The 26148-nt window shown below is 36.6% G+C and overlaps 1 protein-coding gene across 1 annotated transcript in view; it reads left to right on the top strand.

The window, feature by feature from the left end:
- LOC138695006 (uncharacterized) overlaps nt 1-26148 on the top strand; it is a 70650-nt gene that overhangs the window by 29855 nt on the left and 14647 nt on the right. The window contains exons 6-9 of the mRNA XM_069819290.1: nt 8304-8521; nt 12653-12856; nt 20162-20350; nt 25537-25717. Of these exons, the coding sequence (XP_069675391.1) occupies nt 8304-8521; nt 12653-12856; nt 20162-20350; nt 25537-25717 (792 nt within the window). The remainder of the gene's footprint in view (nt 1-8303; nt 8522-12652; nt 12857-20161; nt 20351-25536; nt 25718-26148) is intronic.

Raw genomic sequence — 26148 nt, 5'->3', positions numbered from 1 at the left:
TCGGTTATTTTCCTGGAGTGATAAAACATTCTGTTCAGTTTTGAATGAAATATGATTCCCAGATATTATTAGTTCTAATGGAAAAAGAAGAGAGGCCGGACCATAAAAGTGGAGGGTACGTTGCCTATGTACAATGTAGGTTTCCAACACGTAGTCGAAGTTGTTTTCTACGCGTTTATCTTTAGGTTGCAGTAACATTAAGTCCTCTACAAAGCAGTCTTCAACCTCTTTATTTTGAGAAAAAGAAATCCAAAAATCTTTACGTATTGTCTTATTTCTGAGTGATTATGCTTGCATTCAGAAACCAAACCAAATGCTTGTATTTTCTTCCACCATGATTGACACAGAAGGAATGTACATCCTCTTATTTCGGCATTTAGCCTGACTGTTACGGCAGCTGAGTGAATGGATTTTCCGAAGTCCACAAATACTGCTTTCGGAGATAATGTTTCGCTTAATAAAACAAGTTGTTAAAATGTATTCTTGTAAGTTTCTTTGAGTTTATTGGGTAAAAGGAAAAAACTCAAAGTCAGAAAGGATCTACTTTTTTGAATATGCACTGTGAATAACTGATAAAACTGTTGTGGTACGGTCTAGAAAGTAGAATATCACCAACCAGAATTGTACTTGACTGACTGATAAGGACTATGCGAGGAAGAATACGGACCACTATAACGATCACGCTAAGGATAGGAACGAGGACTACGATCACGACATTGTCCACGACACGCACCACAAGGTTGAGGATGATAAGAAGCATAACATGAACTACTTTAAGCACCGCGGCACTGACTACGATAAGGATTACAAGGACTACGATAAGAACCAAGACCATGACAAAGAAAGGAGTAAGATAAGGGCTATTACAATGAAAACACAGATCACGACAAAGGCAACAATGATCACGATAAAAAACTCATGACAAAAAGAATGAGGATCACGATAAGGACTATGCCAGAGACAACAAGGACCAATGGAAGAAGCGTCACATAGACGAAGACAAGAACCACGGTTAGGAAATTATGTATGTATGTATGTATGTATGTATGTACAGTATGCATGTATGTAGGGGAGAGTCGGGTAGTATCGCACATCGGGTAATATCGGACAGTGAGTTTCTTTCATCTACCACACGATGATAGTACCTGATTAACATGGTTACGTTTCTGTGATGTCGCATAGAGAAACGTAACCATGTCATTCAGGTACTACCATATGGTGGTAGATGAAAGAAACGCACTGTCCGATACTACCCGATGTGCGATACTACCCGACTCTCCCCTATGTATGTATGTATGTATGTATGTATGTATGTATGTATGTATGTATGTATGTATGTATGTATGTATGTATATATTTATTTATTTATTTATTTATTTATTTATTCTGGTGTAGTTAAGGCCATCAGACCTTCTCTTCCACAACACCAGGAATACAAATACAATAACAGAAATAAAAAGGAAAAAAAAAACACTATAAACGAAGTAAAGTCACACAAAAATATACACAGGTTGCAGTCACACAAACTTTAAATGAGTGATTAAGTATAATTAATTGTATCCTAATTAACTAACATAAACAAGAAACTTGCGATTTTAATCTGGAGTAAAAAAAAACACAAATCGACACTTCTAGCAATGTCTAAAAAGCATTAAACAAGACAAAATTTTCCAATTTAATTTTGAATTGTGATAAAGTCCGGCAGTCCCTGACATCATTAGGTAGCGAATTCCAGAGATGAGGTATTTCTACAGTGTAGGAGGATGAGTATAGAGACGTTCTATGATGAGGGATAGAAAGAAGTGCTTGATGTCGGTTTCGAAGAGTTGTAAGAAATTGAAAGCGCGATAAGAGATAATTCGGAGTAGAAGTATGCATGATTCTAAATAGAAGAGACAGTGAATGTATTGTTCTTCGTTCCTTCAGACGCACCCATGAAAGTAACTGGAGGGAAGGTGTTATATGGTCAAATTTACGAGTATTGCAGATGAATCGTATGCACACATTATGAACACGTTGTAGTCTCTCAGCTAAGAGTGAACTTACATTAGTTAGTAAGGAATCGCAATAATCAAAATGGGGCATTACAAGCGTCTGAATAAGATTCTTTTTTAGACTAAGTGGTAGAAATTCTTTCATATGAAACAAAGAGTGAAGTTGAGAAAATATTTTTTTGCAAGTGTGTGTTACTTGGGTGTTCCAATTTAGATCGCTATCCATAAAAATGCCAAGATTTTTAACTGTTTCACTGTATTTAACAATAATCCCATTCAATGTTATATGTGGTATAGTATCACTATCAAGAGTACTTCGTAGACGATTATGTCCCATTACGATTGCTTGCGATTTCTCTGGATTTAACCTTAATCCAAATTTGTGTGACCACAGTGAAATCGAATTTAAGTCTTCGTTTATTTTATTTACTGCGTCACTAGTCTCATCAGGGTGGAAATGCAAATAAATTTGCAAGTCGTCAGCATACATATGGTATTTGCAGTGTTTTATCATTTTAGTCACATCATTAATATAAATCATGAAGAGTAAAGGTCCGAGAACTGATCCTTGTTGAATTCCAGATTTCACGACACACCATCTTGAAGAATAATCGCATGCAATGACACATTGTTGACGTTCGCGAAGGTAGGATTCAAACCAAGTAACAGAACTTTCAGAAAGATGCAGAAGTCTTAATTTACATAATAGAAGGTCCGTGTCAACTGTATCAAATGCCTTACTGAAGTCAAGTAATGTCAGTAATGTTAATTTACGTTCATCCGTGGCTTCACGTATATCCTCATTCACTGTTAGTAGTGCTGTAGTCGTACTATGTCCATTTCTGAACCCGGATTGGTATTCGTCCAGTAAGGCATGTTCGGTTAGATAGTTCATTAGTTGTTTGTGAACAATACGTTCCAGAGCTTTTGATAGGGCAGGTAGGATACTAATTGGACGGAAATCATTTGCACATAATGGGGTTTTAATTTTAGGGATCGGACGGATAAAGGCTTTCTTCCAGAGGTTCGGGTAGGTAGAAGTTATGAGTGAGGCGTTGAATATATGTGTTAATGTCGGCAGTATTATGTCCAATATTTTCTTCAATAATATTATACTAATATTATCCACACCTTCAGCTTTAGAAGTAATACGTTTTATTGCCGCTCTCACTTCAGTTTCTGTGACATAAGTGAAGAAAAATATTTCTCTATCCGGAATTGGAGTCATTTGTAATTCGTTAACTGTCTGCTGTTTGTCGACCGTATCCAAGGTTATTGACTGTACCGTTGCAAAATGGTCATTTAGTTCGTCAAGAGAAACTGGCACACTGTCTACCTGAGTCCTGGGATTTCCTAAGCCAATTGTCCGTAAGTTTCTCCACAGTTTGGAAGGGTCAGCTCCCCCCTTCAAGATGTTATGAAAATGTCTCAGTTTTGCGTTTCTAATGGCTTGAGTAGTTCTGTTACGTAAGAGTTTATAATAATTATAAGAGATTTCTGTCTTGTCATGTTTAAACGTTTTGTATGCAGTGTTTCTGTCCGTAATCATACTACGTATGTCAGCAGTCATCCATGGTGCTGGTGTTCTTTTTACGCGTTTAGATTTGATAGGAGCATGCTTGTCATATAAATTTATAATATACTCATTTAGTTTAACAAGTTTCTCGTCAACAGTATGTAAGGTCCATATTGAGTCCCAGGGAATCTTTATTGCATCTTCAAGTAGTTGGGTTTCATCAATACGTTTCAAGTCACGATACTTTATGAGTTTAGGTGTGGGCTTGGGACACTTCAAAGAATATACTAGATAAATAATATCGTGGTACGAAATTCCCGAAGCCGCACATTGTCCATGTTTTTGTACTTTGTCTGCATTCTTCGTAATAATTAAGTCTAATAGGGATTCGGAAGATTGGGTATGGTGGGTTGGTTCAAGGGGAAGGACTGCTAGATCAAGAGCCTGGAACATGGTCAATAGATTTCTAGTGTAGTTCGAATCAGAGGCCAACAAATTTGTGTTAAGATCACCCATTATTAAGACGTGTTCATAATCTGTGATGAATTCCAATAACGATCTCTCGATCTCTGCAATATCGTTAATCTTCGGGAGTTGGTAAATTACACAAATAAGGCATTTCTGAAAGCTTGTCAATACTTCTACAAATAGCATTTCAGGTTTTCCGGCATACTCGCCAGGAGATGTGTGTATTATTCTGGGATTGAGATCTGATCTGACATATGCAGCAACGCCGCCCCCTTGTTTATTTAAACGATCATTTCTTAATAGCGTATAACCATCTATGTGTAATGTCGCTGAGGATAATGTAGGTTTGAGCCAAGATTCAGAGATGAGAAGAGCATGCAAATTCTGATTCGAGAATATGGATTGAATTTCGTCAAAGTGTGCAACCAAACTCTGAGCGTTAATATGGGCTACGTGAAGGGATGAAGAGTTCTTGGAAAATGCTGTTGTTAAAATGTTGAATGCTTCAGGGTGAGAGAGAGGGTTCTGGTCAGCAGGTATAGGGGAATGGTGTGAGTGAAGGTCATTGTACAATGTTCTGTCAGAGACAACCGGATTATTGCTGTCAAAAATCAGGGTATCCAACTTAAAAGAAAAAAAAAAGTTATATAAAAATATGAAGTTGCTACAAGTAAAGATTTCCTATTAATTAATAACTTAGCTAACTTAGCTAAATATAAACCCAGTTGAAAAGCTAGTAGATCTAACCTAGACTAAGAATTAAAAAGTATAATTAAATAATAATAATAATAATAATAATAATAATAATAATATAGTCTTGGGAAACTAACACTAAAGAAAATTAAAAAGTAGGAAGAATAAAAGTAACATTGCACAACAGCTCACAGTTCAGAAGTTCAAATCTGCAGCACAAGTTATCCGGTGCTTTACATTACCTACTTTAACGAATATTACGCCGTCTATAGTCCAGACACTAGACACACCAAATTTGCCTATCGCTTCCCGTAACAGGCCATGCCTTACCTTGGTCAGATCTTCCATCAGTGTCATTCCGGAGCCCTTCAGCCTCTTTTTGTTAAAGAAAACTTCACTTCTCTTCCTGTAACTACAGAATTTGACAATAATAGGCCTCGGTCTACCGTCGCTAGTCGTGCGGCCTACCCGGTGGCTTCTGTCGATATCTTCTACCTTCAGTTCCACTCCTATGTTCGTTGCCAGTTCCACCACGAGCTTGTCGGTATTCTCGCCAACCTCCTCCTCGATCCCGAAGATCCTGACACATTGTCTTCTCTGATATTGTTCGAGATCGTCCACTTTTCTTTCCAGTTCACCAATTTTACGGTCCCGTTGCTCAATAGTCTGCTTCAGGTCCTGGATAACTTCAGAGTTGAAGTCTATGCTACGCTGCAGCTCCGACACTACCGCATCTTTTATAAGGTTGGCTAACGTTTGCAGCGCGCCAGACTCCTGCATCATGGCTAGAAACGTTTCTTTAACCACTCGCTGCACTGTAGCCTCGATTTCTTCAGACTTTAACATTTTCGGAGGCATGATTGCAAAGTATATAAGCACAATAATTCTGTAACACTTTATAAACTGGATGAGCACTATTCTAACACTTAACACTAGATATTCACCTTCTTAACAACGTCTAAACTAGGAGCGGTTTGTATGCTGTTACTGACTATCCGCCATATTGGAAAGGGGTTATGTATGTATGTATCTATGTATGTATGTATGTATGCATGCATGTATGTATATATGTATGTATGTATGTATGTATGTATTTGCAATGCATGTGGCCAAGCACCCGGTGGCAGTGGTATACACTATTAGATAGAGGCATTATAGACTTATGTGATACATGTTGCATTTTGTGTTGTTCCAATAAATATATTTCATAATTAAATACAAAGTCAGTAAGAAAATTAAATAATTACACAAGACAAATTATTAAGTTTGGACTTCTTATGGATTCAACGAGTTATAAATGCATATCAAGTACCGATACCGGTTCTCATTCCGATCTCAATGAGACATTTGATACACTGATGTTCAAAGAAATTTGATCCTACTAATCGATGGTGATCGATAATTTGTTGATGTAAATGTGGATTCTTTAGCTATTACTTATATGACTAGATGGCGAATAGTCACTGTTGCCAATAGTAGATAAATATACCTGTGTTATAGAATTCAATTTTTCATCCCACCCTAGTGATTGTAAAACAACACTGAATTTGGCTGAAATCCGCTGATATTGTCTATTAGAAGAATAATTTATGCTTAATCTACATAATAATTAGCCCTGGCACTTTTTAACGGATCCCAATAATGGTGCCCTCTATTGAGAACTAGCGGAACTCTTTCAAAGTTCGTCAATTTTTCGTAACTTCCGTTCTGACTTATCCCGTGGTTAGAAAATTCGCTTACATCAGTAGTGTCAGAGTTGTAAGCTCCAAAACCGGTTGTGGAGCTAGAGAGTGCAGTCGGAACGTGAACTTGTTTATGTCTGTGGAAACACCGGAGCACGTAACCAGTCATAGTGGAGCGCTCCGCTCCGTTTAGGCTCTGTCTTATAACGCTGGCTTACATAATCATGAAATCGTAGGTCGGATACCTTTGAACGTGATTGTACCTTGCCAGTTTCAGAAAACATCCAGTAAACACGGGAAAACGTACAGCTAGACCCTTCGATTGGGAAAACATCTGTATTCCTCAACAGCAGCAAAAGCATTGGCATCACAAAATCCATAAAGAAAAAGCAAGTGTGCATATTCAGTATGCGAATACACGAAATAAAAATCACGTGAACGTGTATTCAGTTATATGCTTTTACGCTGGTGTTGTGGTGCTCAGATGCTACCATGTGCAAAAGATTTGGCGTAAGACATCAAGTAGGGGAGTAGTGGGTACAGTGAGACACAAAATATTAAGACATATGTATGCAAGTGATAATTCAAGTATTTTTAAAATCGAGTGCAATAGAAATAGACATTAAAACATGGAGTATAATAATACATAAACAAAAATGTTAATAGATAAAGGACATAATATACAATACGTGTTTGTCAAAAAAATGCAAATGTCTCACTGTTCCCATTCAGGAGTGTACAGTGAGACACCACAGTGTCTATTAACGGACATTGAAATGATTTACATTTATTCCAAAAGAAAACAAAAACTTCCTGTCTCTTTATCTTGACATGTTCTGTACGCTTATTTAGACTCATTTTGATGTCTGACTTCGAAACCATTGAAACATTTGGAACATTTGGAAAAGTGAATTTTCCATGACATTTCAAACTTTTGCGAAAAAATGAAATTAATTTTTGGTAACAAAGCTTATAATTATAAGAATTTAATTTAATTCTTTATTATTTTTTAACATTTTCTTAAATTTTGTGAATATTTTTTTATTTATGAAACCAATAATATGTAATGTATCCATTATTTTAAGCTACAGTTCCTAAATTGGTTACTGGTATGTTCATTTTTAATGTTAGCTACTGGTAAATGTAATATAATTACAGTTTGTTTTTGCAAATCATTGGTATATGGGAACAGTGAGACGTCTCAGTGTACCCTTCAATGGCATGTCTCACTGTTCCCTTTACGCATAGTTAATTTAAAAATGACGCCATTACTACAAAATTAAAACACGAAACTCGAAACCTTGCCAAAAAATAATCTCAAATACCATTTTATTAGGTAACAAAACATTCATATTTATATCTCATTTGTATATCCAATATAACCTTCATTAAATACAAGCCAACATTTTACTTCTAGAGTGAAAAATTACGAATTATTTTTTCATCACTCACCTTTATACCTAGAATCAAATCGAGTATGAAAATACTGTTACTTTACTCATGCAACATACAACTCCACTGTTACCAACATCTCAACATCAAAATTTATCATGTAATAAAAAATGTCTCACTGTTCTCCCTGTCTTACTGTACCCACTTCTCCCCTATACTACACGGAACCGCAAGACATTCCAGTATTTCTCCCCTTAATTTCTCCCTAACCGTTAGATTTCGGACATAAATATATCAGGAACATAGGTTGGCTATATCGGGTTAAATCGTTCTATATTAACTTAAACTAGATTATCATGGGTATTTTACATTTCTCCTGAGACATTCTATATATTCCCAGTACCGGTACGTGAAGTTCACTCATTTATTAGTTATGCATATTTATCATGTTTGTTTCATTGATAATTTATGAGTTCAGTAACAAATTAACTGAGTCAAAACAAGAACCAAGTAGTTACAGGAGCCACTTATATTTGTGTGTTTCTTTTGTGTCGAAAGGAACTCAAAAAGTATTGGGTCTGCAAGGATCCCTCGTGGTGAGAAGGCCGAAGGAAGACTCACCGAATGGGAAGCTATACGACTTCGACAAGCCTGACCACGTGATCCTAGTGACCGACTGGTTCCATAGGAGCGAGGAGGATCAATTTCCTGGCATGAGAAATTTAAATAACTACATATTCACATATTTCTTGATCAACGGACGAGGTCGGTACAAGGTGCGTGCACGTGCTATGACAATATTACACAATTTATTCGTTTCGAATCTTATTTTTTTAGTTATAATTGAATAAATATAGAGAGAAACAATTGTTATATTGAAAAGTGTTTCAATAATACTCGCAGAAGTTACTGTGGTACAAGGGCGACCTGATTTTGACACATCTTTTAAAGAACTCCCTGTATTACTGACAATTCTGGATTACTTACTCACACAGCTGATATAAAATATTTATTCCAAATAGAAAAACATCAAATACTTTTTCCGTTATAATTTAATAAGGTGGAGAGATATAATTGTTAAGTTGGAACACGTTTCAATATTTCCTATATATGAAAACAGTAAACGTATATCATGGCTGGGAGGAAAAAGGTATTAAATCATTTTTTTGTGAAAATGAGATTTTTATATGTTCTGAAAGCGGAAACATTTCCCTACTATCTGGTAAAACAGTTAAAGTCAAATAAAACTCCTGACTGGATTTATAGAGCATTACCAAATGTGCTAAGTACTTTTTGAATCGAGTACACACAGAATAAAGGACTTAAGAATATCTAATATTTTATTCCTTACAAACCCTCACATGTTTACTTTCCATGCGCCCCTATTAAAAAGGTCTAACTTGTATTTTAGCCATTTTATCATATAGTGATGTCCTTTCCTTTTAAAACTTTAAGCACCAAGATAAACAGTTCTATAATCGTTTAAGACCCATTTTTGATTCCTAATAATTTACATTTCTCATTTATTTTGACATGAAAAAGGCCTTATGTTTAAATAGTCCCCTCTACTCAGTTTTGGTTCTACTCATAAAAGGGCTTAATTGCGGCTATTTTTGGGAATAATCAAGAAAATTCTAAAATGAGCAACATTATATATTTTTATAAGAAATGTATACAAATAATATCCAGGAAAAATCTCTTAATTAAAAAATTCCATAATTGACACCAACTTCAAACTTCCTAATCCTCTCCTAAAAAGTATAAAATTTTTACTTAAGATCATTTTCCTCCCGGTCGCTTTATTACGAAAAAATTACCATAACAGAGTATTAATATGTGGTATATACGATGCCTATTCATAAAGTTACTTCCGTTTTATTGTAACAAAAATGGTAACGTGGCTAAAGGATATTGTGAATTTTATTAGTAACAACAATGTAATTTATTCGCCACAACAATAAATTCTTTCTACAATTCGCCTTAAACGCTCTCGCCAACAATTGGATTTTCACTCTACACAGTATTTGTTATAGCACTCCACCGACGACAATGACAATTTACTTGGACTAGTACGAACAACAATGAACTGTTAATCTTAACTAATATTTACAAAGCACTATTTACAAATCAGAACTATCAGTTCTCAGTTCACAGTTCTTCTATCTCAGTCACTCGAGTTCACAGTATCTCGAACCACAGACCTTCAGAGACAGTTCACTGTACTCGAACTCGGGTCCCTCCAACTGCGGTCCACTGCACTCGAACTCAGGTCCCTCCAACTGCGATCCACTGCACTCGAACTCAGGCCTTCGGATGCTGACGCAGATGCGGACGCTCACTCGAATCGAACTCCGGTTGGCTTGACTGGCTTGCTTGCTCTGGCTTACTCACTGACTGAATAACTGAAAACTCTACTCGAGTTCGCTGGCGCTTCTTCTTTTATAGCAAAATCATAGTTGCGAGAACCTTCTACAGGTGTGTAGAGAATTATCTGGATATCTCCACTTCGACGCATTTCTGGAAGGGTCGGGAAGGTCCGTTCCCCCTTCCCTCCGTAAGCAGCTGCGCGCGCGATCTCCCCTCGTCGCGTGGGCCCCTTTCCCCTTTCTCCGCCGCGTGCCGTCCCAAAGTGCTCCGCGCGATCTTCTCTCTTGCGGGACGCTGGTCGTGAGTTCGATTCTCACGTCGCTGTCACAATATATTCAGTTTCAAACTACAAATTTTTATTTGTTTCTGTACATAATTTCCGCGAAATTGAGATACTTTGAGCGTGTAAAGAGATTCTGAATAGGCCTACAGCAGTCATAAAAATGTCCCGCCAGTCACTGAAAATAATCTACGACTCTTCGTCACCGTCAAAGCACTGCCATGCAAGCCATTTCATCATGTGTATAGAAAGCTGGCAATCACTAGGCGCCAAATCAGGCCAGTATGGAGGGTAACCAAACACTTTAATTGAAATCTTGCAGTTTGGACACAGTACGCTGCGCAGTATGCGAACAAGGGTTATCGTGGAAAATAAAAAAAAAAGAAAATACATCAGAGCGCTACATGATGGATTTCAGGAGCTTCAGACTTTTCGCCACAAGAAATCATATCACCAAATGTATCTCACAGCTGGCGAGATTCTCAATTAAAGCACGCATTTTGTATACACGTAGCACTGCGAGTAACGACTACACGATACTCTCTGTATCAGAACTGAATCACGCGAACATGCTGCAAAGACGGTGTGGCTATGACAATTACCGCGCGCTCTATAATATGAAAACGGAAATTACTTTATGAATAGCCCTCGCATCTTGTTACTAAAAATAAACATGTCTTTAGTTGAAAAACAAATAACTTTAGTATAACATGCAGAAGATACCGCGGTACAAGAGAAGAGAAACCTGATTTTGACATGTCTTTGAAAGCACCGTCTACATTACATTTCTAGACTCCATCCTCACAGTGATGATATACAGTTATATAAATTTAACAAGATACTTATTTAAAACATAAAGTATGTTAAATAAAATATATTAAAACTAAATTAAATTACATATTTTAAATGCCTTTTATTTCTAATTTTGATATAAACGATATAATTTTAAATACGAGTATAAGTAAATACCGGTATTTCAAAATCATGTCATTATATATTTTACTCCACAATTAAGGGTTTTTTTTTTTTTTCAGAAATTGTGACGCATTTTGCCATTTCAAATAAAATTTAATTTTTAGTGTAAGTTTTTTGTTGGAAGGAATTTAATAATGTATATTTAAAAATTTGTTTAAATTGAATACCTACACCCAGGATGATCCACGAGGATTTACCCTCACTTGCGGAGCTTATTTTCGAAGACATTCTGAGCAAAAAATGTCATATAAACATTTGTCCTAATCTCAATATTTTTAAAGTTACATTAATTTGAAGTAGTGTTATATAGGCTACGTACACACAGGGTGATTCACGAGGATTTACCGTCACTTACAGAGCTTATTTCCGAAAACATTCTGAGCAAAAAATGTCATAAGCATTTGACCAAATCTCAATATTTTCAAAGTTACATTAATTTGAAGTTGTTGGTAAAATACTTTTGTTTTAGTTTTGAGGGTAAAAAAAAATTCAAATAGAAAATGAACTGTTCAAAAGTGTCATTTCTTTGATTGACTAGTATTCTGAAGCTGAAAATGTGTTGTTAATTGCTTTGTTCAGATTTTATTTTTCAATTTGTAAGTAAAAATGACATCATGACAAAAATTGTTACAAATCGTACGACTTTAGGAACTTGATTCCTTATAGTTTAATTATGCATCCTAATGTACAGTCTTGAAGAGTTTACAAGAGTGGCGTGATTTATAACAATTGTTATGATGAATGAGTAAGAAAATGCAATTTTGTAATTTAAAATCGAAAAAAAATTTGTGCGAAGCAACTATGGAATTCACAACACAGTTTTATATTCAGAATACTAGCTAATTAAAGAAATGATACTCCTGAATAGTTGATTCTTTATCTGTAATATTCTTTTACCCTTAAAACTAAAGAATAACGGTATTTTACAAACAACTTCAAATTAATGTAATTCTGAGAATATTGAGATTAGGATACATGTTTACATGATATTTTTTGCTCAGAATGTCTTCGGAAATAAGCTTCGTAAGGGAAGGCAAATCCTCGTGAATCACTCTGTATATCAATTTGTTTATTAGAATTATTATGTTTTTTATCTTTAGAATTTTTAGCATCTGCTACGAAGAAGTAAGTTCTAATATCTCAGAAGATAGTGGTTTCAGGACACAGGTTTATTAGACATTATTACTTGTTTTGATCAGCTCTATCACCTCTCAAAATATCATACACTTTTAAACACTTTTTATAAATGTCTCAAGTTCCCAGTTAGAGAATGTTTCTATTTCAGGATTTAAAGTCAGGCAACTCCACGATAACGCCGTATACCGTGTTCCACGTGCAGCCAGGGAAAAGATACAGGTTCAGGGTTATTGCGGCCACCTGCAGCCATTGTCACACTAGGATCAGCTTTGAGGGCCACAACCTCACCCTCATTGCTACGGACGCTAATCCCGTCAAGCCGGTCGTTGTTGATTACTTTGACATATTCTCATTTAAGCAGAATTACTTCTTCATGTTCCTTGAACTTAACGGTGTTACTAATAAACCGTGTACAGTTTTTATACGAGACTTATGCAGATTTGAGACAGAAAACATTACTAATAAACCATGCATAAGCGATGGATGTATAAACAGTCTGCAACTATACAATTGGAATTGCTTTGCAGTAGTTGTAACCACGAAACCCCTTGTTTAAGTGTTGTATATAGGGGAAAAAATGGCCGCCCCTCTAACAGCTGTTCGTATCGACTGTCATTTTATGATGATGGATGCCTTGTAACCACAGAAGAACACACCAAAGAGCACAGAATAAGTAGAATAATATTGCTGTAGCTTGTACTCTTTGACCAAAATATAGTGTGTAATCGATCAGAGCCAGTTGTACTATCGTTACTTAACACGGCACACTAGAGCGCTCTACCGGATGCAATAGAGAATCTCAGATATTCTATTACTTTTGTAATGAAGTAATGACGAATCTATGACGTAGCTGCGTTAACAGTTATACTGTTATACACGACGTATGTAGTAATTATTAGTAAGGAATTTAAAGACGACTTATAAACGAGCTACTCATTGTATACGACAGTTAAACGTCTGTATATAGAGTTTTTATTAGTAAGACCGTTAATATATATGAAGTTGACTTAAGACTGATGATATTTGAACAGATAAGATGTGTCCGGGAACTGGAAGACTTCATGACGTCATGAAACTGAATATGCGGTCAATAAATTTTATCCACATTGCGGTATCACTTATGAAGCATTATACCAAAGTAATTTTTTTGCCTGCAACAGCTATAATGGAGTCGTTGGTAGACATCATTCCCCGACCGTTTTTTATCCGCAGGAAATGTCCAGCACTGTATTTGACAGGAGGCTGAGTGAACAACGGGTCGTTTTGAAAGTTTCGGCACCCACCATTACCCGAATTGAACCCTGAACTATTAGTCACTAGCCATACTTTACCAACAGGACTAACCGCCCGACATTTGTAATACTGCGTATTCAGTTCAAAGTGTGTCATGGCTCGCTGCATGTAGTCATGTCGCTAGTCGATAAGCCTAGAGAATTCAATCTTCCTACATTTCCGCAGAAGCGTATTACCTACGTGCCACAGAAGTTGCCTAGCAAGTACGGCGTTCATTCAGAGGAGTACTTACCGATACGTACCGTAACGCCGGTAGTGGCAGGAATGTGAACTGTTTGGAAACAGGTACTGAGGTGAGTTTTTTCCTTACTGTCGGGATATGGGGAGAGGGTTAAGACGATTACTTAGCCTAAGTACAGTATTTGTTGACATTAACTTCGACGGTCAACATGGACACGGAACATTTGATTTGTATTGTGAAATGTAGTCGTACGCAACCGATGATAACAGAAACCCTGCGTACGACTTGCCCGCGCAAAACACAGTTCGAAAGAGGTTATGGTAGCACACAGACCGTACAGGCCGCCATCTGTTGCTACGACGTTCAGATTGAACGCCTTGATTAATAGGCAGATTCTCTGACATAAAAGCTGAAACTCGCTTCAAATCGCTGACTCACCAACAGTGACGTCATGACACACTTTAAAATGAACACCAAGTATAATCATAGGAGGATTACTTTCATGCCTACTGCACGGCTTCAGGTTTACATACACAGAAATACAAAATAATAATTACTCTTGTACAGGATTTTGGTAGGTTATTTTACGGCGCTTTATCAACATCTTGGTTATTTAGTGTCTGAATGAGATGAAGGTGATAATGCAGGTGAAATGAGTCCGGGATTCAGCATTTGCTCATATTGGGTTGAGGGAAAACCTGGGAGAAAACCTCAACGAGGTTACTTGTCCCTACCGGGAATCGAACCCGGGCCACCTGGTTTCGCGGCCAGACGTGCTAACCGTTACTCCACAGGTGTGGACTCTCTTGTACAAGAAGATGACTGTCGATCTAAATGAGGGGTTGGAAAGCAATGGTGAATCATTAATGTTTAGCTGAGGAGTTTGGACTTTTTTCCATTGCTGGTTGTCACAATCAAAAAATTAAGACAGAACGTTTCGAAGGGTGGTTCTCCCTTCGTCTTCAGGTGGAAGGAAGGAGAGAAGCTAGGAATCAATCGATCAGTCATACCGAATAGCTGTACGTAACGATCCCAACAGTAGGTTTTTTCCTTTCTCTCCTTCCTTCCAACTGAAGACGAAGGGAGATCCACCCTTCGAAACGCTGTGTCTTAATTTTTTGATTGTGACAACCAGCAATAGAAAAAGTCCAAACCCCTCATCTAAACAAGATGACTGTCTTCTTGATTTACATTCGTTAATTACTGGGGACACAATAAATATTAGTACAGAATATGTAGGGTGTAACAGAAAAGCTATTACTAATTTTCTAATGTGATAGAGGGCATGAAATTTAACATTTTTACTTAATAAAGTAATGTCCGAAATGCTTCGTTTTCAAGTAACAGTGGCATGAAGGAAAAAATGAAAGAATCTCAAATAGAAAAGTTACTTTATTTATTTTCTATGGTTACACAGTAACATTTTTTTTTATCTAATGCCAGATATTAACAAAATAATATTGACAAACTATAGGAACTGTTCAAAATTGCGCTCGCAATTGCTGACACACAGAGTATAACGCCGAATGATTGAAAGACGAATCCTTCTAAATATCTGTGATCGGTTAAGAAGATCGTCAAAAGCAATAACAATTATTGAAACTAATTATTCTGGTGTGTCGATGGGAATTTCATAAACATTTGACTTAATATGACAATAAAGACAAAAAATCAACTGGAGTCAAATCTGGGGAACGTGCCGGCCAAGCAGCTGGACCTGCTCTCCCTATCCAACGATTCGGAAAATATACATTTAAATAATTTCGACAATTTAAGCCGAAATGTGCTCGTTCACCGTCGTTTTGAAAGATCATGTTTCTCCGAATATTAATCAGGACATCTACAAGTAGCTCCAGAAGCATTTTCACAAGAAACAAATTCATTCAATTGCGCAGGCATAAGATATGGCCCCACTAGATAGTCATCAACAAACACAACCCTAATATTTACAGAAAACTTACATTGTTTGCGGAGAATCTCCACAGCTTTAGAATTTGTGTCACTCATAGACGATATTTTCTGACATACAACAACAACCTAACTTCAGTTATTATTTCCATGGTAACAGTTTAAACATAAATGCAGCCATAATGAGAATGATGACATCCGTCTTTAATACACTATTTTATTAAGAAAATAAAAGTTTCTTTCCACAGCCTCGTCCACATCTGTGAAGTAATGGTCAGCGCGTCTGGCTGCGAAATCCAGGTGACCCGGGTTCGAATCCCGGTCGCGGCAAGTTACATGGTTGAGGTTTTTTCCGGGGTTTTCCCTCAACCCAATACGAGCAAATGCTGGGTAACTTTCGGTGCCGGACCCCTGACTCATTTCACCGGCATTATCACCTTTATATCATTCAGACGCTAAATAACCTAGGTGTTGATAAAGCGTCGTAAAATAACCCTATAAAATAAATAAATCCATGTCTTCTATAACATCAGAAAATTAGTAGTTATTCTGTTACATCCTGTATATGACCATAATATATCCTCCCCGAAACTTCATTGGATTGTAATTTGGTAGGAACGTCTGAAGTTTAAAATGAAGATGAAAGTAAAATATAATCCTGCATTTTAAGTCCAGAAATATTGCCTGAATATGTTTCTGGCTAAGGGCACAAATATGCACATAATTATCACTAGACTTCGTGGAATTGCCACGAGAATCGCAAGGTTTACTGCGCACGCGGTATAGACTGTATGAGAAGGGGGCGTGCAACAGATGGAGTATGCCTCTGATGTAAACACTGAGCAGTATACTGCGATTACAAAAAAACCTCTATCCTACAGTCAAGAAATATAATGAATGATCATTGAAGTAGGAAATGTCTCACCATGTAAATACACAATTATTTTATACTGAGATATATTAACTCTTAAAATTTAATATAAGATACTTACATCATCCTTGAATATGTGCATTGCAGTGAAGAGTTACATACATTTTGAGCGACTGCAAAGTAACCTCTTCCAATGGTCACTTAAACAGTTTCTAATTTGGGAAAATATATGTTCAACATCACACGATGTAATACGTACATATTTGAAGAACGGGAAGTCACTACTTTTTAGTACACCAACTTCAGATGTCTTGTCGTGACCTGATGGTACATCATTTGCAATACGAATTTGTGAATAGGCAGAACTTTTAGCAATAATGTTTCTCACATTACATTTCACTTTTTCTGAAATTAATGAATTGTTATTTTGGATAACGGTTTGTGATACTTTATCCACTATATTAAGGGCTTCTGAGAGTTGTAGTTTAGACGATTCTAACAGGATGATGATTTTTTGGACATGATTTTAAAATTAGATTCAATGAACAGAATACCTTCCAATAGCTGTCCAGAAGGCAATTATTTTTCAGCTGCAACTGCTATCCAATGCATCAATTACCTCCATTATTTTGCCGTAATGTTCTGCATAATAATTAATAGCATCCAACCACGTTTCCCAAAGGGTCAAGACTGGCTGCGGGGGTAAGGGTATTCCAGGGGCAATTATTTGGAACAGCAACACTCTCATTGTAATATGTTTGATTGAAATCTTGTCTGCACTGAACAAATGTTAAGTTTTGACTATTCCAACCACAATAATGCAAAAACAAGTGCTTACATAGGTATACATTAGCTGTAGGTGCTCTATCTATTTGGACCGGTCAGAACTCTTAACATGAACTGCTTATACTACGAGACCGGGCGGTCGCTCACCTCCTCTATACTACCGTACATCGGCAACCTGATTGCATGCTGCGTGTAGCAATTCAACGAAGTCTAATTATCACTAATAAAATTGGCAGGAAATTCGTAGAATCACTTTAATTGCGTTGAACATTTAAGCGATTGGAGGTTATGTGTTGTCAAATCATCTTCGGTCATTGGTTGATGAGAAGCATCTTAGCCAACTAATCATAAAACGTTGTAATTTGAACTTTTAATGAACATAGTAAATATTGCAAATTCGATGGTCAAGTCACTAGTAATACGCTGTGATAAACAAACCCCGTTTAATTTTTTGTCAATAATGTTGAGTTGCGGGTTGCATAAACCCGCTCCAGCTAAGGAGCAATGATACGTTGCTGGTTACAAAGGCGCGCTCCCGCGAAAGGTAAAAAAAGTGCGCGTAAATTATTTCAGAAATGGTAACGGACATTCATCTCAAATAGCTGTCCACTTAAATGTTCTTTACTCTAACTTACATTCGTACCTACTATAATAGCCCAACAGATTTTCAGAGCGAATACCTCGTGTTGTAAGTAACAAAAAAGTGTAATAACATATTAGTGGAAAGTTCATGGTTTTCTAAGAAAAAATGTTTTTCCCAAATGTTTAACAACCTCTTATTCAGTAACTATTGCGAATAGGATCGTGACTTTTGTCCTTATCGGTAGAAAATCTAATAAATAATAATTTATCCCTTTGGCGTATTTCAGTAGCGTGGACGATTTTCATGTAAATTTAATTTAAAAACCACTAATTTCTAGCCACCGAACGTTGCTATTAGATTGCAAGGTTGTAGCAAGAAAAAGAGTGTCGCGTACAGAGACAGACCTGAGTTCGTTGAGCTTTTACATCTTTATTAAGGGGAGAGGATAGTATTTATTTTAACTTTTTTCCTATTTGGTGTAAAATATTAATTTTTTGTATGTAGAGAGCTCATAACTGTGGCAACTCAACCAAATAGAAATACTTTGAAAAAATTATTTGGGGGCCCAAATTTGAAAAAAGTATACCCAATGCAGGATGGTACTAAAACTGATATATCTAAACCGTTTTTAAAGATAGATTCAAACAGGTTTTTGCAATGTACTTGCAAAAACATGTTCTACAAACTGTCTGTAACAGAATTTTGATATTAATCCCTATGTTTGTAAAATAAACAATTAAAATTTAACAACAATTTTCTGATTTCCTTTCTTGCAAACAAACGGACGTATTTTAAAAATGAAAGCTTTTACTTTAGTAGGTTATTTTACGACGCTTTATCAACAGCTTAGGTTATTTAGCGTCTGAATGAGATTAAGGTGATAATGCCGGTGAAATGAGTCCGGGGTCCAGCACCGAAAGTTACCCAGCATTTGCTCGTATTGGGTTGAGGGAAAACCCCGGAAAAAACCTCAACCAGGTAACTTGCCCCGACCGGGATTCGAACCCGGGCCAGCTGGTTTCGCAGCCAGACGCGCTGACCGTTACTCCACAGGTGTGGACTTAAAAATGAAAGCAATTAACAAAATTCTGTTGCAGAAAAAAGTTTCCTAATAGTCTAAAGAATATGTGTTATAAACTTCATGCATGTATCTTTAATAGTTCAGAAATTATATCCATTTTTGTCTGGCACTGTAGCAAAAAAAAAAAAAAAAATGAAGTTACTGGAAACCGATAAAAGCGGGCGTGTGATTAAAAAATCCATAGAGCAGAAAGTTTAAAAATGACGTCTCAGCATCCGATAAGGGCATAAATACTCACAAAATGTTATGTAATGCATTTCACACATATCAAAGTGTATTTTAAAGAAAAAAAAAATTTTGAAAATTTAATTTACCGGAAATAATAAAAGTGAGCGAGTGATTTAAAAGTCCATAACGCAGGAAGTTTAAAAATGGCGACTCAACATCCGATAAGGGCACAAATACCCACAAAATATTATGTTATGCATTCCGCACATATCACAGCGTATTTCAAAGAATTTCTTTTTTTTTTATTTACTAATTTTTCACCAAAAAATAACAATCCCCTCCCCTTAATAGAAGAAAAATTACTGTGTTAGCGGCGATGTTGCAGGACTGCTGGAACTTCGAACTTTATTTTGTAATTAATCGTGAATTAATTATGAAATGTAATATAGGTTTTACATTCCTTTAAGGGTACCCTATCGCCCCTTTCAATCTGCAGGGTTATTTCACTTCCACCCTGTATACCTTATTTTGAAAATTCATCGTACAAATTTCTGTAATTTTAAACTTAAAGTATTGTCTTCATATAACTGACATAAAGGTATAAATATGTAAATAGGTATTACTGATTACAGTAACCTGAATATCACAAATATGCATGAAAATATAGTACGGTTTACCTCGTGTATATCAGACTTTCACAGTCCCATCTAGTCCAAATATTTACCTCCTTCATCATTGAACGCACAATAATTCTTGAAAATAAAAATTCCCCCCGTGTTAATTTCAGGTGAGCGATACGACTTCGTGTTGAATGCGACGAATGAAATCAAGTCTTATTGGATCAAGGTGCAGGGCATGGGGCCCTGCGCATTGGATAACATCTACCAGCTGGCCGTCCTGCAGTACGATGGCGCAAACTCGGCATTACCTAAGTCTTCAGTGCCGGAGGCAGATGTCTTCAACCCCACCGGAATTGTAAGAATAATAAAGAATATAAGTATTTAGAATATTTATGTTAAATTAATGACAAAGCATCTGTCTTATTCGTTCATTTCCTTTTCACCTGCATCTTACAAGGGAACCTTCTATCATGGTGAATTGAAAAGGCGGCAATGTCGTATATTTTTGGAAAGAGGAGGCAAAAGTAAGTCAGCAGGTGAAATTTTTCCGCCTGAGCTCCATAAGGATAAAAGTTATGGAACTTAAAAGTTAACATGACAGTCTGTGGTTAAAGGTTAAAATGAAGTTGTTTCTTAAGTCACTGCATTGCAAACAAGATATTCAGCTGTTGTGCATCTGAATTGCAAACATTATGGATATCGATCTTCATGCAATGAAGAAATTCTGGGCGAAAATACTTGCGAAAGCATATCCTACATATCTGCCTTCCGCATATTCGCTGAGTCAGAAGCATATGATTTGATGTTATATGAATCAGCAAGTTTATTTTTAGGGAACATTTTCTGTCAATCGGCTGACAGAAGATACATAGGGGAGGAGATTTGTCCGTCCATGGAAATGACTGGCATAATCATGTAGGAGTACGTCGTCGCAGCCTCTGATACTACTGTGGGATAAAATTTCTTCCCTCCTTTGAAACGCAGGGTTCGTCCGGAGTGAATCTCTTTTTTCAAATCGACTTTGATCAGTGTTGAGGATCTAGCGATCGAGTGAAGCCACGATCGATGGTCAACTGCTTCATCTTCCACACGAAGTTGTCTGATTTCTGCTTCGCCTCTGTGTCTTTGCTGCGAAGTTCCTACTCACTTTATGCGCCACAAAATGAGAAACGGTACGATTCCGCCACTTGAATCTCCATACTGACGAGTCAGATGTCTCCGTCTCTTCAGCGGCCTCCACTTTCTGGCCGTCTTTTTGGCTCTCGTCATTAGTTCGCCTTCTATGTCACCATAATCTTGCTGCCCATCTTCCACGTCCAAATCTGGTGTTTCATCAATAAGAGTGACATGTAGGTTTCCACGGCCTCCTGTTCGTCCTTTAACTCATTCTTCAACTGATGAAACATCCGGATGAATACGACTGACGGTTTAGCGTCACTGGTACCAAACTCGCGCACCAGCATCTGAACAACAACTTTCGGATCCATCCTGTATATGGCACAAATGAAACGTAAGAGTAGCTGTACCACCAGAATTAGCTCGAGAAATACTTACCTTCCCGTAATAAAAGTAGGTGATCGCATCCTAGCGATAGTACGCAGTATTACTCGTATTTAAAACGCACAACTGCTGCAATATCTCGTTTGCAATGCAGTGACTTAAAAACAACTTCATTTTAATCTTTAAGTGCGCACATTGAGTCACTTACCACAGACTGTCATGTTAAATTTACAGTCCCATAACTTTTGTCCCTATGGAGCTCAGGCGGAAAAATTTCACCTGCTGAGTTACTTTTGCCTTCTCTTTCCAAAAATATACGGCATTACCGCCTTTTCAATTCACCATGATAGAAGTTTCCCTTGCTAGTCTCCGCATATACAGCTCCGTGGACTTAGTAGAATTCGTTTGAGTGTAAAGAAAGAATTTTACTAGGTTAATTAGCGTTGATAAAATTGGTGATAGCGAGATGATAATTGGCGAGATGAGGCCGAGGATTCGCCATGGATTACCTTGCATTCACATTACGATTGGGGAAAACATCGGGAAAACCCAACCAGGTAATCAGCCTAAGCGGAGATCGAACCCGCGCCTATACGCAACTTCAGACCGGCAGGCAAGCGCCTTAACCGTCTGAGCCACGCCGGTGGCTCTGAAGAAAGAATAAAACAGTACAAAGTGCATATCGGTAAGTCATCATGTCACAAACACGTTCAATTCTGAGTATTTCTGAAAAAGTAAATATTATTCAAAGCCTTGAAAAGGCACAAATGTTAAGGATATTGCTGGAGATAGCAAAGTAATATTTACTTATTTTTATTTTCTCTTTCTTTATTTAATAATTTATTTTTAGATTTATTTCTTCATTTATTCCTTCACTCATCAATTCGTTCGTTCATTCATTCAATGATTCATTCACTCCTTCCCTTCTTTAATAACTTCATCACTTATTCTTTCCTTCATTCATTCATTCATTCATTCATTCATTCATTCATTCATTCATTCATTCATTCATTCATTCATTCATTCATTCATTCCTTTCTTTCTTTCTTTCTTTCTTTCTTTCTTTCTTTCTTTCTTCCTTCATTCATTTCTTTCTTTACCTATTTATATATCTTAATATCTAATAGTGAATGTGGGTATGTATGTTTGTATGTACTCTATACAGACCTACACGCTTTGACCGATATGTGCCAAAGTTTGCACATTTAACCTTCATAACAAGGAGAGAAACAAATGCTATATTAAAACTGGACAAATAGATGTTAAATTAATTTAAAAAATATTACGATCAAACATTCATGCATAATATTAAAATCCAATCTTCTATAGTCAATTGCTCTTTATTATTGTCTGTTTTATTCAACATCGACTTTCATGAGGCCGTGGAAAAAATAACACAAAATTAAATAACATTGTTGATGGAACATGAAGGCCAAAATCAAGACCATTCATGCAATAAGCATCTTTACACAGTCCAGGACTGTACTATGAGTTTCTCAATACAGTTTTAGATAGTGAGCAAGCTGTATTTATCCAACTGTTTTCTTGAATTCTTTTGAACCACAAGGATTGCCAGCATATAATAATTATTGATACTTAATATCGACTCACCATAGTACTATTGCGAAATATTGTTCCATCAATATTATGCAATGGAAAAAGAATTGGTGTGAAAAACTCACGCAAAATTTAAGAGAAGTTACAATATTAACCGGTAAAACGAAAGAAGATGTTTTTATCCCACATATTCCTACGATATCCACTGACATGTCTATCGATTTTAAGCAACTGCAATTTCAGTGCGACTAGTATTTGTAATGGCCATATTAAAATAAAGCTCATGGACAGTCATTCAAAAACTTAGAGAAACTCCGTGTTTTTCACATTGTAAATGACGTAACTTGCTTTCGAGTAAGCACACACACATTTTTATATTTATGTAATAAAGGGGAAAACAAAGAATTGTACGCGTATCAAAAAGCAAATCAATGATACTTTTGTCATGTTCCTAATGTAGTACGTCAATGTACGTAAGCTCACTGAAAATAACACTCTATTTATTCTAAAATAGCCTATATATCTCTCTCGAAATGTTGTCCTTTATTTCCAGAATGTATTATTGCGAATGTCTATCTGTGCAATCATGTTGCCAATGTAGTACGGTATGTTAATTTATAAAATACATGTCTCTCAGAATATTATTATTTATGTTAAACAGTAAGTTCTTACGAAATTATACTCTATCTGTATTCTGTATATAAATAGTACATTATGCAACGAGCCTATAATGATAGTAATTAAGACGCGAGTATGTTTGTTTATAAAACGAGCGCAAGCGAGTTTCATAATTTTCATACGAGCGTCTTAATTACTACCATTATAGGCAAGTTTCATACGACTTTTTATGCTCGACCATATTTCTAACTTGAAATTATTCATAAGTATTCATGTTATGGTATGTAAGTGAGGAGCGAACTGACCTTCTAAATTGTGAGATGTGCGCAGACGCGAAAGTATTGATTTCTCCGAGGAACGAACGTCATTCACTTTGATATAATCTAGAGAATAACATGAAGATTAATCTTTATATAACCTGGAAATTGATTTAGAATTGAAAAACGAGATAACAATAAATTGTCAGATGTGCGCAGACGCGAAAGTATTGATTTCTCCGAGGAACGAACGTCATTCACCTTGATATAATCTAGAGAATAACATGAAGATTAATCTTGATATAACCTGGAAATTGATTTAGAATTGAAAAACGAGATAACAAATTGAATTTATTTGAATATTATTTACAATTAACGCTAATTATTATAGTAACAGAACATAACCTTCTGCGACAGTATTGGATTTCCAGCCTCCGTAACGTTTTGCTAGTTGTCTTTCGATTGCATATCCGAGAATAATCGATACTTGCTCTTTTTTACAAAGGTGATTTCTCATTGGCTGAACAACTGAGCTATAATGAATAGGTGTACTTTAATAGATACATTAAAGGGCTACTACCAGGTGTATAATTACTGCATTTCGGCATGGTCGAGCGTAAACTAATATAATTAACATGTTCTGAATTTGTGAGATACAATTTATCAAGTCATATTTAGAAAATACGTGTATGATATAATCGGACGTACAGCGGTCAAAGGGTAAACATCTTCCAATATAAATTATACATGTATATATATTGATTCTTTGGTACGACCGACAGAGAGAGAAATTTCGGCTCAAGATGACACCCCAACGGGTTCAAACTAGGAATAAGGGAATTGCCTACTTATCGGCAGCTCTCTCTGAAATTCAAGTGAAAGCACACATAGACATGAAATTACGTGAAATGGATGTCAGTACAGCTTCAGATCAATGTATAAATCTTATAATTATTTTATTTCTGTGCAACGTCACATTTGCGGTGAGGAGGAAAGGACGCGGCTCAAAGGTAGCAATACTTTTTAATACGCTGACGCTCACGAATTAGATAAGCCATTTGAAATTTGGCGGTCGCTGATCAGCACAGATAAAATGTAAGAAATGTTAAATGTTATGTTTTATTTAACGACGCTCGCAACTGCCGAGGTTATATCAGCGTCGCCGGTGTGCTGCAATTCTGTCCCGCAGGAGTTCTTTTACATGCTAGTAAATTTACTGACATGAGCTTGTCGCATTTAACCACACTTAAATATAATCGATCTGGCCCGGGATCGAACTCGCAACCTCGAGCATAGAAGGCCAGCGGTATACCAACTGCCGTTAAGATGTAAGATCTGAGATACAGCGCTAAGCAGTATTTCATATTTGTAACACTTGCTTCTACTCTTCTTTATTTCTTGCTTACGTAAATTTCTTTATTACTCTGTTTTAATTTCCATCTCTTCTGTTTATCCTTTTGTTTGTTTTCTTTTTTAAATTTCTCTTTTCTCCTCTATCTTTCGTCCTATGAAATGCTTTGCCGGTCTCTTTGTTTATCACATTTTCACATATGGATAAGGCTACGTTTTAAAAAATTCTGAAATATCTTGTTTCTCATTCTGTATGCAGGTGTTGAACCCGGAGAACGCAACGTGTGCAAAGGGGCAGAATGGGCTATGCGTGACCCACCTGGAGAGCGCCGTACCAGTCGACAAAAATGTGTTGGTTCCAGACCCGGACATCGAGTTCGTCTTGAGGATGGGCTACTACTACCCCAATTACACAAAAGACTATTATTTTACGTTCAACCGTATGTGATTTCCCTTTAAGTAAGATGTAGTGCCCAATGTTCGTCCCCTTACCTAAATTCGTTCCCCACGATTTTTTCCCTATATCGTGTCGCACCCTGGTGGTGGTGGTGGGTAGAAAACATTTCTCTTTATAGAGTAACAAGCGTACGTTCAGTTAGAGCCAGTATCATTGTCTGTTTCGTTGTTATTTAAGTTTTTTAATATCCGTAAAGTTGGAAAACTATTCTTCTTATATATTCTCAGTAGTGCTTCACAGTCCAACGTATGTATTTCCAATATATTTTTGTTCTATAATATAGATTAAAGTGTCTAGTGTAAGATTATACAGTCAGCGGACCGGGTAATGCAACGTAATTAGGGGAAGATGCTGACATACGTTTGTGGTGCACATGCCTATATTTCGTCCCCCAGCGTCTGTCTAAATTTTGTC

Source organism: Periplaneta americana, chromosome 1, assembly GCF_040183065.1.
Source record: "Periplaneta americana isolate PAMFEO1 chromosome 1, P.americana_PAMFEO1_priV1, whole genome shotgun sequence".
Lineage (NCBI taxonomy): Eukaryota > Metazoa > Arthropoda > Insecta > Blattodea > Blattidae > Periplaneta > Periplaneta americana.
The sequence above is the reverse complement of the archived record's forward strand: the minus strand, read 5'-3'. Positions and strand labels throughout refer to the sequence as shown.